The sequence below is a fragment of the Pelodiscus sinensis genome, chromosome 21 (assembly GCF_049634645.1).
Source record: "Pelodiscus sinensis isolate JC-2024 chromosome 21, ASM4963464v1, whole genome shotgun sequence".
NCBI lineage: Eukaryota > Metazoa > Chordata > Testudines > Trionychidae > Pelodiscus > Pelodiscus sinensis.
Window position 1 is genome coordinate 9,086,861 of NC_134731.1, and position 15,503 is coordinate 9,102,363.

The following is a 15,503-nucleotide window of genomic DNA, read 5'->3' on the forward strand; positions in this document are numbered from 1 at the left end:
ACCTGGTGTGGGCCATAATCCCTGCTGTTGGATACCAAGGCCACATCTATACTTACTGCCACGGAGATCGATCTTCAGACGTTCGATTTAGAGGGTCTAGTTAAGACCCACTAAATCGAACACTGAGGGCAGCCCCAGTCGGCACCTATAATCCTCGAAGTCACAAGGAGTAAGGGAAGCCAACAGGAACATTTGCTCCCCCCACCCTCCCTCTGCGAAGATGACACCAAGCTCAGCTTAAGGTAAGCCGACTCCAGCTAGGTATTTTACATAGCTGAAGTTGCATACCTTGACCCAACCTTCCCTCCATTGCTAGCTTGCCAGTTGCCAGTCACATTAGTTATGTGGGCCAAATTCAAGGAGAAAGGGCTGACAGGGAAGAGGACGTTTTGAAGGTTATTGCTTGCTTTGTTCTCTCAGTCCGGACCCAAGTGCGTGTGCCTACTGGAAGGGTCCAGGAGAGGCGGTTAAGTAACATGGCAGCATCATTCTTACACAGTCTAATCTTAAGACAGTCAACGAAAAAAAGACTCCCATGGACATCAGAGAGCTTTGGATCAGACCCACTGCTCACAGGGACGTGTGTCCAAGGAACAACAGGACATTTTCAGGGCCTCTCTCCTTGCACTCTGGTTGAATCGCTGGCTCTGCGTGATCAGATGAATCTCCCTTACTACAGAAGTGGGCTAAGAGATCAACTGTAGAGTTAACACTGAGCTGGAGGATAGAGGCTCTGTTCTCCACAAGAACCAATATTTGTTCCTGTTTCAGGTGATATTTCAGGCTGCAGCACAGATGCTGGGGGAGGGGGGGATGTTTATGAGTGTTTTCTCCATGACCCTACGTTGGCTTCCATGCACCGCACCCTGGCAGACTATTCTCTGCTCTTCAAAGGACTGTCTGAACTCAGACTGTGTGCGCCTCTTCTGGCTGCTCCCAAGTGCCAGCCTGCATGGCCTGGTGACACACAGTCCCCTCACTTGTGAGGCGACATCCACCAGACCAGGTCTCGCTTGGCTTCTTTGTATGCAAGCCCTAGAGTCTGACTAGGTTATCACATGGGGATTGACAGCAGAATGCTTTGAGCTTTATGCTGGTTAATCTCGTCAATATCCTGATTGTTTTCGGGGCTCGGGGAGATAAAAATGGCATAAACCAGCGCCTATGGGAAGGCATTAAGTTAAGGAGATAAACCAGTCTGACCTTCAAATCAAACAGACAATGGAGCCTGCTGATAAACACTAGGTAGGAAGGGACAAGTTCAGGAATTAGAAGAAGCCCCTTCCGATAATAATTGTGCTGTTTATATAGGCTGCAAAGTATCTATCTGAATAGCTAATATCTGAATAATTAAAAAAATAGAGGCAAGGATAAGAGAGAGGGAAGATTCCTGGTGGATTTCATGCATGTACTTATTTTGATTTTAAAGGCCCTGTAGGCACTAACCAAGGCATTCACACTCCCTTTATGCCATTTCTCTCTTTTTAACCAAGATATTTTCTATTGGACTCATGTGGCCCCTGCTCAGCAAATTCAAATCCCATTATTTCCTGTCTATGGAAGATAATTTGGAGAGGGAGGCTGCAGGACGGGAGCCTAGGAAGTGGCAGGCAGGCATGCCATTAAGCTGTGAAGGCATTTAGTGCTCTAGACAGGCCCACACATGGTGCAAGGGCAGTTCAAATCCCAGCATGGACGACCATAGTTGAGGAGGGTGAGACAGCGGGTGTGGGGAGCTGCCAGCTAGTTGCCTCTTGCTGCTTTCTGGGAAGCATGCCTTCACCGTGATTCAAAATGCTGGGGGAAAGAAGTCACTAGCCAGCAGTCCAAGGGCTCCTTACCACCCACTGGTACAAGTTAGCAATGAGATCTGACCTGCAGCCCTGGATTGGATGCACATTTCTGGAGGGAGCAGGAGCGGAAAGGTACAGTTTGGTGTCAGCCCCTGGAACTGAACCCAAGCCTGGGACCACGCAAACAAACAATGTTGGATCAACAGCGGAAGGGGGCCCGTTGTCCGGATACAAGTCTAATGTGTTCCAAGATGGCGGAATCTCCTAAATGGCGGGGAGAGTCTGCCATTGAGGGCAAAATAATAATAATCACGTGAAAGCAACTCACAAGGGTTTTATACCGGTGTATCCAAGCCTGAACTTTGCCCTCAACTCAGCCTCAAACCCTCAGCCTAAACCACAGCCACCAGGGTCCGTCTCTAGTGCCAGCACTTCTGGACCTTACTGTACCCACCTTAGAAGCCCCCCCATCTGATCCGTTACCAGCACTAGTGAAGGGGCAGTCTTAGGAGCCTGGATCTGGATGCTCTGATAGACCCTCTCCTTGACCCCCTCCAGTCTTCAGAGAAAAATTATTTGATAGAGGAAAATATTTCCCCTGTTATCGAAAGCCCTACTCCTGCCCCATTCCGATCACCTCCTCACTCACCAGCACCAGCGTTAATATCTCACTCCTTCTGCCAAGCACCCCACCATCCCCACATCGATCTCATATTAGGGATGTGAAAGGTTAACCGGTTAATCGGTAAGCATCACTCTTAAAGGGCAGTCTCACCCACCGCAGGCAGCGAGCTGTTCCAGCCCCGTGGGGCCCACTATGGACGGGAGGGGAGAGGGGGCTGCAGGCAGGGGCTACTCCAGTTCGGCTGGAACGGTCTCTGATCTCAGTTGGCCAAGGAGGGGGAGGGAGAGGGGGAGGGCAGGGGCTGCTCTGGCTGGTGTGGAGCAGGGGGCGCTCCAACCCGCCTGCCCCCCCTTCATTAGTTAACTAATTAAACATTACGTTTAACCACTTAACCAATTAAACAGGACTGTACATCCCTCTCTCATAGACTGGATGACCCCAACTTATGAAGGGTTTTGTTCCAAAAGGTTGTGTGAACGGCAGTTGTTTGGAACTCGGAACACATTTTCCCATAGAAACAATGTGATAAATGGGTAGTCAGGTTCCCAGGCTAGCCCACAAACGCCTATTTAACCCATCCGGTAGTTGAAATGCTGTGTATTTGCAATGAAAGACAGTAAAAATCGTGTATTTAACCTTGAGTGCTAGAGGAAAGGCAGGCTTAATTAGAGGAGGAAGTAGGCCAAGATTCTGAGGGGGACTTCCGGGAATCCCCCCTGGCTGCCACCTCTTTCCCCCATGCGGGCCAGGCCCTGTGCTGGCTCCTGTGACCAGCCCCATCCCTCGACTGCCCCCCTTCCCCCTCGTGGGCTGCACCCAGCCCCCGCTTACGTGGAGGCAGCAAGTGGTACAAGTGTGGGCCGGAGAACTCCGGAGGAGCAGGAGGCGGCTGCCCTGCAGCCGGTGCCTGGAGAGAAACAGCCCTTCAAAGCACCGCTTCTCTCCAGCCACTGGTTGTGCGACCGCCCCCTGCCCCTCAGAGTCCCCTGGCCAGAACCTTTGCCGCTCACCACCACCCATGCCTCTTGCCGGCTCCCCCAAGGTGGCAGGACAGCTTTGGTTTGTGGGTGCAGATGTTCATCAGTGAGACGTCTGTACCTCGCGCCGTGCCTGTACTGCATCTCTCCGCTCTTCCAGGCTGCTCTGGTGTGGGATTCGGTGTGAAAACATGGCCAGAATCCTGCTCCCTGAAGAAACCCGCTTGGCCGTTGCAAATGGCAGTGCCCTTCAGCAAACTGCCAGACACCCGTGCACTCGGGCTTCAAGGCCAGCCTTACTCATATCCTGTGCCAATTTCCTCCTCCTCCTCCGACAAATCTAATCAATAGGGGCACCAGCCTCCAGCAAATTCAATCCGTTCCCACAGCCAACCCCTCCTGACCTTTCCAAAGGGGCCCTTCTCCAATTGAGTAACTCCACCATAGAGGCAGCCATCACTCCTGGCCTCCTCAAAGGAAGCCTCAGAATAGGCTGTCACTGGGGCCTATATCCAGGGACAGCTCCTGCTGGCTGAGTCTAGTGCTAGGAAAATAAAGGCCTAGGCTTAACGGCCGTCCAGCCTCAAGATAAATGAACCCTCCACAGCAATTGCAGTGCCCTAATAGAAGAAAACAAAGGATGCCATGGAGCGGCCCAACACACGATGGAAGGATGAGGACACATCAAAGGCAACAAGACTTGTTCAAAGCCCCCCAACTTAATTGTCAATTAAGCATGCATCAGGGGGACAATGCCATGACAACGCAGGGCCGCATGCTGGTGTGTTATTGTAAAGCCAGGAGGAGAACACTGAAAAACAGCTGATTCTGCTGACAATGTGCTTGTAGGGCACCTTGTAAGCAATCAGCCTCTGACAGAAGGGCAAACCTCTTCCCTGCCACCCCTATTGTGTGGGACATTCCAGGGTTAGGGTCACATTTTGGTCACCATGTACTTGCTGTATGTGGAATGGATCCATGACTGGATGAGGGGAAATGATCAAGCTTTCCTCCCCTGCTCCCCCTCCCTCTGCCCTGCATAAGCCTGCTTTTATAATCCCATTACCATAATACGTTCCGCGCTCATTCACAAGTGCCTTATATTTATGTTCTAAAACAAGGGTGGGCAAATACTGGCCCACGAGCCCGATCCGGTCTGCCAGCGGGCCCGCCACCTCCCTCCCTTCTGCGGATGCCAGCTCCAGCCCTGGGGAAGTTGGTAGCGGCTGTCCTGCTGTTTCCGGGGCGGCCCACTTGCCCTGCCCCTGCCGGCTCCCTACCTGCACCTCCGCAGGGACAGGGGATCACAGCTCCTGTTGGCCTCAGATTGCCATTCCCAGCTGATGGGAGCTGCGATCGCCCGTACCTGCGGAGGGGCAGGTAAATACAGCAGCAATGACCCACCGGGGTGAACTGCTGATGTTTTATTGCCCACCTCCATTCTCAAGTATGTCTCACGGACCACATACTGCACTGTGCTAACAAGTACCAATCCAAATGGACTCCATTTAGCTTCACTGGAGTCACTCTGGATTTATACTGGTGTAAAATCAAAGTAGGACTTGGCTGCAGTATGGCTTGGGCGGTGGCGGAGTCTTTGAGAGGCTCTTCATCTGTGTGCTTTACTATTTGATGCCTGAAATGCGGCCTGGACTCCAGGTGGCGGTGCAGTGGTCAGTAAATCAAAGTGATGAATACATGCCATAAAATCATTATTTACCTCTGGCCATAATGCAGGCAAGAGAGAGATTTGTTCCCCTAAGTCACTGATATCTTGAAAACCATGCTGATCTTAGATGGACAGCACAGAAAAAAAAAAACAAAAAACCCACCACCGGTTTCCATTACCCAAGGTGTCCCCTCTGAATGAGGGCAGCGCGTTCAATGATACTTACCAAAGAGACTTATCAGGGAGCTGCACGTTTAGCAGAGAGGGCCCCAAACAGGCACAGTGTACAGAGCCTGTACATAATGGTTCCTAGTCCAAACCTCTGCAAACGCCCCCAGCGAAGCCCTTCTGTGGCATTTGCCTTCTGTATTCCCTCTGCCCTCTCTTGACTTTTTAGACCTTTGCTGACTCTCTCAAGTCTAGCTGATCGGTTGCAGCATCGTAGCAGAGATACTCAGATGCAGCATTAGAACCAATCGCTCATCCACATTAACACGGGTGCACAAAGTGAGCTAGCCCCTGGCGTCCGATCTGGCCACAGCACGCGGATTTGTTCCACGGGGAACTGCAAGTTCCAGTTCTGGACTCACGGGAACACACCCCAGGTGGCTCTGCCCAGAACGTGGGCATTCCACACGGCTCACCAGCAGCTGTCTCGATGTAAGCACAAAGCCCAGGGTCCCTGCAAGCAGTAATGCAGAGAACAGGCCAGGGCGGGGTCCCTGCAGACAGTAATAGGAAACAAGGCTGCGTGTTCTGGAAAGAACATAAAGAACCCCCCACCCCCAGCACATGGAGGGAATCCTGCTTCTCTTTCCCCACTAGGCCTAGCCAAGGGAGCAGCCACTCATTTGGAGGGATTGCAGCAGGGCTCATGAGAAGTGTTGTGCCGAAAATCCCACAGGATGCTGCACTGAGTCATATGGAGGGGTGAGACCACCCGAGACAGCCGCCCTTATCACTCCAACAAGCATGTGCCAGACCTCACCTTCCCCTGTCTCCGGGCCTTAATTAGCTTTGTTTGCAGGTCAACAATGGGGCTCCAGCCGCTAGTGGCTTTTGGGGAAAACAGCCCCCTTTCTCTGATCCCTAGCTAGAGACCCAGTTCTTATTCAAAAGTGAAGTTATCAGAGTTAGACTGGAAACACCTTTCCTTTGGGTCAGGGCCCAGGTCTCATTATAGGTTGGAACAAGTCAGCTGGACAGTGCGGCTTTTACCTTTGCTCCATTGCTTAATTTGTAATGAAAACAGTACCCAGACTCAAGCGGTCATACCAGATGCAGCAAGGCCAGATGTCCCAGGGCTATGAAACGCCAAGCTCTGAGGTGCCGGGCTCAGCCCTGGCAAGCCCAGGCAAAAATTAAGCATTTCTTTGCCCCCATTCTCCTTTCGTTTTACCCTTAGAGCATCAGCTGCCTGGTAGGGACTGTGTCTATTAGTCTGTAAGTAATGGGTGATTCTAGGATGCTATACAATAAATTGTACATCCCAGAGGGGTGACCGTGTTAGTCTGCAACTTTAGAAACGAGTGGTCTTGTGAGCACCTTAGAGGCTAGGCAAAATATATAGGATTGCAAGCGTTTGTAGGCAAAACCCACTTCCTCCACTCCAATCCATCCGATGAAGTGGGTTTTGCCCACAAAAGCTCGTGATTCTATATATTTTGGCTAGTCTCTAAGGTGCCATAAGACCACTCCTTGTTATTAAATAATACAGACACTGTGTACCTAAGGAGGGCTTTCCAAGATACGGACTGCTCTTATTGCCCCCTCGCCTCCCCCCGGATTTAAAGTAGGACGGATTGCTCTGATTGTCTCTTTCTAGTAAAAGAGGAGGATGCTATATTGTTCAGTGAAGCATCAGAAAGACCCAACATTGAGAGCTGGTGACCCCTCGCTGACCCCCAGGCGACCCTAGTGCTTGTCAGAAAGCTGCCCTCTTTTGTTTGCCTCTTGAGCTTGCTGACTTTGGTGTGTAGATTACAGGTACAAGGACAATGGGGATTGTTTTCCCAACAATGCCTCTTGCCCCACACCACTCGCTCAAATCAGGGACTTCTCTGATTAGCCTCCACTCTCTTCTAGGCTGGCTCTTTTCCTCTTGCTCCCCCTCCCTCGCCTCCTTCGCCCCCACAGCGGTGCTGTCTCTGGGCTGCAAATCTCAGATGAATTACAGAAGGAGAAAATGGAGACGAATCCAACTGGGACAGGGGAAAGCACGGAGAGAGGCCCTTTATCCCAGGCAAATCACCTGGAAAGGGAGAAAAGTTCGGTCTCCTGGACCTGGATGAGTTTAACAGGGATGCGAGGGGAGAGGAATAGGACACGGGCAGGCATCTCCACAGACCTTCATGGTGGAATCAGTTTGTGTGTGACAGCAGCCAGGTCTTCAGGCCAGCCTGCTCAGCCCAAGAGACCATTAAACATCATTGCTTTGTTTTGGCTGGGCCAGAAGCAGGAGGACAATTCTGTGTCTGGTGGGCGGAGAGAGGGGGGCAAAGTATCGCTTCCTTCCAGAGCTCCTGACTCAAGAGCTGCTGAAAGGCCAGCATGCCAGGGGATGGTGCAGAGGCTGCCCATATAGGCCAGAGCTGGGCAGTCGGTAACACCCTGTCCCCTCTGGCAAAACAAAGCACCTCACACATTCAATTCTGGCTGCAGCTTTCTTTGAATGAGCTATTCTGGAGCGGGCCTGTGCCAACTAGCTACCATCCCGGGCAGTGCCCTGCATTGTTTCTAACACAGCCCGGCACAGCGCTCTGCCCTGCTGCACAAGGGCCAAACTATGCCAGCAAGTGGGCAAGCTAACCCAAGAGTACAGATCTGGCCTTAAAAATCTCTTCCCGTGTGCCTCCTTCTGGGGTGGCGTGCGTGGACTGCACAACAGCCACCTACAACAGCCACGCTGGCCACGTCACCATACCCTGTGTCTCCTCCCAAGAGCTCTATCTGCCCCGCAGGGACACATGTGGGAGGAGGAGCGCTGCTCACCCCAGCAGAGGGAAAATGACAGAGAAGCAAAGTGACTTGCCCATGGTTCAGTTTTCCCAGACTCCCGACCCAGTGAGCTGAACCATAAGACCCCTCGCCTCTGCCTTCCTGAGGAGGCAGGCGCCTTTGGGGGCGAAGAGTCACTATCCTGAAGTGGAGGGACATGCTAGCGAGGCAGAGGTGGCACCCCTAGAGCCTCAGTCTGCCATCACTGTGGCCTGGGTGCCCAAACACACAGCCACCCCCTCTGCCAGCCACGGGAAAGGAGTCTTCACTGGGGTGGGGCTGGGAGCATGCTGTGGGGTTGGGGAAGGGCAGAGGAAGGGGGGGGGGGGGGAAGAGCTGGAGCTCTGTACCTGGCAGCCCCATGAGCTGTTAGGCTGAGATGGAAGAAAGGGCATTGAATGGCCTAACCAGCTGTTTTCGGATGTATCCCAATGAACTGGTTAAGTTTAACTGATTAAATAGGTTCAGAGGGGTAGTTTTTCTGATTAAACAGGGGCAGGAGGGAGCTGCTTTGGCCAGGCCAGGCTGGACATAGATGGGGGCTGCTCCGGCTGGGCTGGAGTGCCCCCCCACCTGCATTGGGCTCCACAAGGCTGGAGCAGCTGTAACCCACACACCTCGCGCGGTTCACGGAGTGGCACTTAGATCACTTACCGCGGAGAGATAAGAACAAAGGAGCTCTCCAGCCTCAGCTGAGCCAGCTGGCTTTATAGCTCAAGCAGTAGAGGTTCCTACGCTAAGTTCCCGAGGTCCCAGTGGCAGTTACACAGTCCCCTGCCTGCAGCAGGTGGAGGGGCAGCTCTAGCCCACCAGTTAACCAAAACCAGTAAGCATCACCCAATGAGGGTGGTGCCTACCAGTTAGGGATGTGAATTGTTAACAAGCTATTTGTGAGTCGCTGATCAATCCATTCTTTCAACCCCCAAATCATAGGTGGTTCATGGTAGCAACTTGAAGGTGCGCTGCCCTTGCCAAAATGTTAATTGCTAAATGGAGAACCTCCTTCTGCCCCCTCCCTGCTCCTCCGAATGGCCCTCCCTGCACCCCCTCACCCGCAGGCTCTAACCACCTTTGCCCCGAACATTGTGATCTCATCTGTGAGCATTCTCTCGTATTCACAGGCAGTCCCGGTGGGGGTAGACACCCACGGATTAGCTCAGCCAGGACCTGTGCCCCTGCCTAGGCTCGAAGCAAATGCAAAATCTCAATGCAAAGAGGCCAAGTCCAAATTGCCACATTTCACCAAGTTCCAGGGCGTTATTGAGACCCACTCCTTGGCACAGGGCAGACCGGGAGACTCCCTCCACCATGGGCGGGTGACTCTTAGCCTCATTTTCCACCAGCCAAGACTGGGATTTGGAAGTAAGCCCCCAACGCGGGACGCTTCACCGGGTGTGGGGTTCTGCAGCGGAGATGGGGACGGCGCTCATCTCAGAGAGTGACTGAGCAGCAGTTTGAAAGCGCCCGGGGCGCATTTCACCAACCGGGGAGACCAATTCTGCTCCCACCTATGCTGCCGCAGTCCCACTGATCTCGCATTGCTGGTCAGATGAATGATTCTGAGGGTCCCGTTTAGGCACGAAATGAATGGGAGGCAGTTGCATATTGATTGGGCCCAGTGGTAGAAAGCATATCAGCTTGCTCCGGTTTGTGTTCCGAGGGTGTGCAGAACGAGTGACTTGCACCTCCTGGCTATTGCAGGGGGACTTTTTTCTGCCCCTGACATAAAACATTTCCTCGGCTCACACAGCGGGGCGGATAGTGCTGTGTCCTGAAAGCAGGACGATGGAGCCGATCCGCTTTATCTTGCAGTCTTGTTATCACAGGTGAGACCTTCCTGGTCTGGCACCCTCAGGACCTGGTCCCAGATGAGGGATTTTTCCAGATCTGAGGAGATTATTTCTGGTCCCCCTGCTGATGGCCCCCCCTCCTACCAGGCTTCCCAGCTCCCCTCCCCCCTCCAGCCCAGCTGAACCTCGTGCTGGGCTTCCTGGCTCCCTCTGCCCCCCACCCCCGCCCAACTGAACTGCAGTCCAGCTGTGCTGCATGCTGGGCTCCTGCCCCCGCTTGAATCGCATTGGGCTCACGGTCCCCCATTTCCCACAGTGCGCTGGGACTCTCTGATCCTGAAGCATCTGTGGTCCAGCTGGATCAGAATTCCGGTTTATCGAGGTGCGCCCTGTGTTATTTATTTGCCTTGTGGTAGCCCCCTCGCAGCCCCAAGACAGAGACAGAAAGATGGGCCTCGCCCCAAAGAGCTTATCATCAAATACTTCTTGGCTGATTTTCCTGCCACATCCTTTCTTGCCCATGACATTCAGTTGCACACCCTACGAGTGCCAAAGCAGGGCAAGCTACACACTACTTTTCCAGTTCCAGCAAGATTAAGGAATCAAATCAATATAATAAAAATCAGCCAAAAAAAAAAAAAATCAAAGGAGGTTCCACCTTGTTGAAATCCAATTCGCAATCAATGCACAATAAACCTACATCAGGTCTCTCTCAAACACTTTCTCATTTGTGTTTCAGTAGCATCGACAAGGCACAAGGTCCCACTGTGCAGCGGGGTTTGTATGAACGTACTCAGAGAGACAGCCCCGGTTCCAAGATGTTTAAATAGACCAGACAGACTAAAGCCACAAGCCTTACCCCCAAAATTCCCTGAGACAGGGAATTAATGCACAGAGGGACTTGACCCAGGTCACAAAGACCTCACAGACAGCAGAATTGAAGCCGTATAGCCTTAGACCTAGTCTGATGCTTTAACCAGCTCACCCTTCCTCTTCGTGGACAACATTGCACCAAGCCACACAACCACCAAGCTGTCCAGGAAGGGATCTATCTATCCCTATTTTACAGGTGTGGGACCCAGATTAAAATCGCTCCAGATCACACTGCTGCGGAGCCAGATCTCCAAAGTCTTGCTTCCCGCCCCAGACACGCCCACCGGGAGAGATTCCGGCTTACCTGGAATTTTGCTGGGGGGCGATGCGCTGGGCTGGGCGGGGTGGGGAGAGCTGTGAGGCAGCAGGAGGTTCATGCTGTGCGGCTGGCCCGTGCTGTAGGCATCCATGGCCAGTTTCTGGCGGAAAGCCTCCTCTTTCCGTCGGTTGGCAAACCAGTTGTAGACGCGAACCTCCGTCACCAGGTTGGATCCCAGCCCGTGTGCTTTGGAGGGGGACACGCCTCGCTGGAGACATTCCGCCCTGTGGCAAGGGGAGAAAACACTTGGAATGAGTCGCCATCTGCCCTGGGACACCCTCGAAAACCTGTAACACTGTGTAGCATTTCCATGGCTCTTTCCTGGCTCACAGCACCATACAGACAGGAGTGAATTCAACCCCCATGACACCTCTGTGCAGTAGGTGGTGAAGGAATGACCCTATTTTACAGGTGGAGAAACTGAGGCAGAATGGGGCTGGGTGACTTGACCAAGGCCACACCATGAAACAGCAGCTATCTGGACCGCTCTCTTTCACAAGGCATTTTACGTAGGTGTTTACAAAGTCACCCATTCATGTAGGGTACTTATCTGGCCCATCTCCTCAAGGTCTTTAATGTATTTATCATCATGACACCCCAATCAGTAGGGCAATGCTGTTATCTTTGACAGACAGGGAACTGAGGCACAAAGAGACTATGTGACCTGCCCAAGGTCACCCAGGTATTTGGGGAGGGAGAGGGGGAACTGAACCCCTGTAACAAATTCCAGTCTAGGCCCCTGACCACAGACTCTTCCTCTCCTTCCCCACGCTTCCATCTTGCAGTCGCAGTTCCAATCCTGGCCACCACCCATTCGTCCAAAGCTGCATGTAAAACAGCGCATCAAATAAAAGGGTTCTCAGATGCTTCGAACAATTTGATATTGCGCTGGGTGTAAAAACAGGCTAAGGGTTGGGCTGGTGGGGGAGTGGTTGTGATTTTTCCACCCCTCCCTAAACAAGGCTAAAGGCGGCATTTGGAAGGGGCACAACCCCAGCAACCTGTGTGTGGCTACCCCTGCACTGTGAAAGAGCTGAGATTCACAGCCAAACCCTGTGGCCCGTAAGCATCTTCTTAAACTGTAAACACTGGTGGAGTCCACTTTATTTCAGTGGCCTTGCTCAGGTCCTTAATGTTATGCACCGGGCTAGGCCCTCTTCTGGATCAGAGCTTTAAAATCAACAGAAATACACATGCCCATGCATATACATATAGAAACTGCGGGGAAATTCTATCCACGTTAGTCAGGCCCATCGCATCTTCTTACACGGAAGGGAAGAATTTATGCTCAGGCCATTGTACTCTAAATGTATAATGGTAGAACTATGTCACTCAAAGGCGTGAAAAATCCACACCCCAGAGTGACTCAGTTGTACCAGCCTAACCCCCAGTGTAGCAGGGCTTCCCTCACCCTGTCTCTTGCAGAGGTGCACTAAGTACGTGGACAGGAGAAGCGCTCTGACAGCATAGTACAGGTGGAACTTCTCTAATCCGGCATTCTCTGGTCCAGCAACATCTGTGGACCGGCATGATTTCAGTTAGCCAGATGTCCACTTATCAAGGGCGTGGCCAACTTTCCTGCGGTCCCATAAAACTTGTTTACCGCCACCAGTATTCTCTGCTGTTATTTAGCTCTAATTTACCCCTAAATGTTTTTTACGAGTCCAGGAAGCAGTGGAAGTGTTGGGAATGCTGCTTAGGGGTGCCAGGTGTCCAGTTTTGAATCGGATAATCCAGTATTTGAGCTCTTTTCAGGAAACAAATTGAGAAAATATAAATGTCCGGTATTTTCTAAAGAAGATGTCATGTCATGTCAAGTATGTCTGGTATTTTTGTTGAAACCATCTGGCAACCCTAATGCGGCTACACAATATGGACCTCCCGTGGTCTGGCAAATTCTCTGGTTCGGCACAGGTCTTGTCCTGTGGCTACTGGACTAGGGAGGTTTAACCTGTTGCATCTTTTCTGAAGTGCTACAGCGGTGCTGATGTGGTGCTGGAGGTACAGGCCTGCTCTCAGAATCGATCAGAAGGGAAGGAGGGGGACATCTCCTCCAGAATTTCTGTGGAACTGTTTAACCAAGCTCCTGTTAAGTGTAACAGGTTCTCTCTCTCCGATAGTGCACACTAGAAGCTAAGTACTGTAAGGATTTGGCTTGCTTGTGAGAGTGTGGGTTTTTTTTTTTTTTTTAAACAAAGGCTCTGCAGCTAACAGAGACAATGGAGCTACGGGGAGGGAATCAGTCTCTTGAGCCAACTCTGAGCCATTTTACCTGTTACATTCCTCTACTAGGGCCTCCCTTTCCTCCTTGCTAGGGTTCTTTTGCCGGTCGTAGGCTTGGTACAAGATTTGTTGTGAGGCTGGCCCCCACTTGAATCGATTCCGTCGCATCTTCTTGCTGGGGGTTTCAGAGCAGGCATCGTCGAGTTGGCCCGTGCCCTGGCTCTGCTGATTGAACTCTGGAAAGAGAAACAGCAGCTGATCCTGACTGCTTTTGTCTGTCATATTTCCAGAACCCTGGACTGTCTGGTTGAACTCTGAAAGAGAAAGGAGCAGATTTGATCGGGCCTATAGCCACCACCACTCAGAAAAGAACCCACATTCATATTCACATTGTCACATTGTTTCCTGGTGCTCCCCCACCTGCCTGTCTATCCACCTGCTGTCAGTTTTCTATTGAAATTGTAAGCTCTTCGGGGCAGGGATTGTCTGTACAGTGCCTAATACCATGAGGTCTTGGTCAGCGGTTGGGGCTCATAGAACGTAACCGGCCTGAGAAGATCAGCCAGCAATTGCTTTGCATTGATGCCAATGGCTTTGCTTTGTTAGCAAAGTCACATGAACAGTTTTGAGACCCAGTCCAGCACACACCAGCCACACACACCCCCACCTGAGCCCCACCGCCAATAAAATTATCCTTGGATGTGTGAGACTGGGGCAGGCTAATCGCGTTAGCCTGTGCCTCTGATCTCTTCTGCCAAAGAACCTTAACAGCCTGCAGTTTAAAACAATAGGCAATTTATTTGCAGGCAGCAATCTGGATACCAACAGGGTCAGAGAGGGAACCCCCTTCTCCCTGCCATTTCCAAACCCACCCACTCCCTCACAGTGAAAAACGTGGAGCACAGACTTGTGAACAGCCCTTGCACAAAACTGTAAAGGTCGACACTTCAGGACAACGCCCCGATCACCTCTTGGGTGAGCAGCTCCCAGCTGTTTGCATCTTTGATACTTTATAAAGAAGGCTGGCAATTTGGGTCCTAGTCACTTTCCCTTAGCCGTGCCTCAGTTTCCTCCCTCAAAAGGGTGCTGGGAATCAGTCCAGTAATGTTTCAGAGGGGCTCAGTGGCATCAAAATAAGCAAAGAGCCAACCTCTCAAAATGGACCAGGTAGCGACTCGAGAGAAAGGTGCCCAGTGCAATTTGGAGAAGTCACTCAGTCTCTCCGTGCCTCGGTTTCCCCCATGACCACCATTTATCTGCCGTGAGTGTGAGCTCTCCAGGGCAGGGTCGGTCTCTTACTAGGTGCAGGGGTTCTTTCATCGCTGGAATAAGTGCACTCTTCTCAGAAGCAATAGCTGGGTGGATGGACAAATTCTGTTCACCTTGCAGCGTCCACACTGGGGCCTAGGTCAACTTAATTGCACTGCATGGGGCGTGACATTTTTCACTGCTGTGAGCAATGTAGTTGAGTTGAGCTGACCTGACGTGGTGGTGCAGACCAGCTCTCGTCGGGACCTCGAGAGGCTACCGGTATAAAGTAACAACAAAGTAGCCATGGACGAGTTGGAAAGGGTTAATTGTTCCACTCCACGTTCAGAGAAAACACCCAAGGATTTGGAAGATTCTCTGTCCGAACGAGGGACGTGAAATAATGTTTTAAAAGTGGGATGGAAAGGGTTAACCAGTTATCAGCCTGCTTTTGGGGTAACCAGTTAACTGGCAGGGGAGTGCTCTGCACCGGAGGTGAGAGGCTGCTCCAGCCTGGCCAGGCCCATTGGTTAACCGGTTACCAGGGTAACCATGCCAGTAAGGGTGATGCTCATACCAGGTAACTAGTTAACCCTTTACATCCCTCATCCAAACCTCTTAGGTTTGCAAAGCCAGACTGGCAATCTTATGAGAACAGGATCGCTCCTCTCTGCCCCAAGCTGGAACCTGGAAGGGCAGAGTCCAACGACTGGAAGGTGGGGAGTTCAGAATTCGGGGTGGGCACAGGATCAGGGCTTTCCCCATTCTGTGGCTTTTCTAGGAGCTTTGCTGCTCCCTCTTGAAATTGCTGCTAATCTGCAAAATGCCTTCCTCTGTCTATGCCCAGACACAGCCGCAGAGGCACGCTCTAAAATGATTACGGATATGTGCGAGGCGACTGAGCTGTTAGGCAGCTCCCTGAACGCAAAGGCATAGGCAGGCCATGCATATTCATGGCCTCGCTTTCTGTGCCTGCGTGTACCTGCTGG

General features: G+C 51.9%; 1 protein-coding gene across 3 annotated transcripts in view; it reads right to left on the reverse strand.

Annotated features, from left to right (window-relative positions):
- HNF1B (HNF1 homeobox B) overlaps positions 1 to 15,503 on the reverse strand; it is a 66,740-nt gene that overhangs the window by 35,813 nt on the left and 15,424 nt on the right. For 2 of the 3 annotated variants that reach the window (XM_006138618.4, XM_006138617.4), the window contains exons 3-4: positions 13,316 to 13,580; positions 11,029 to 11,267 (exon numbers count right to left, since the gene is read on the reverse strand). In XM_006138618.4, coding sequence (XP_006138680.2) covers positions 11,029 to 11,267; positions 13,316 to 13,580 — 504 coding nt within the window. The remainder of the gene's footprint in view (positions 1 to 11,028; positions 11,268 to 13,315; positions 13,581 to 15,503) is intronic. The other variant, XM_006138619.4, reaches the window with a different exon arrangement.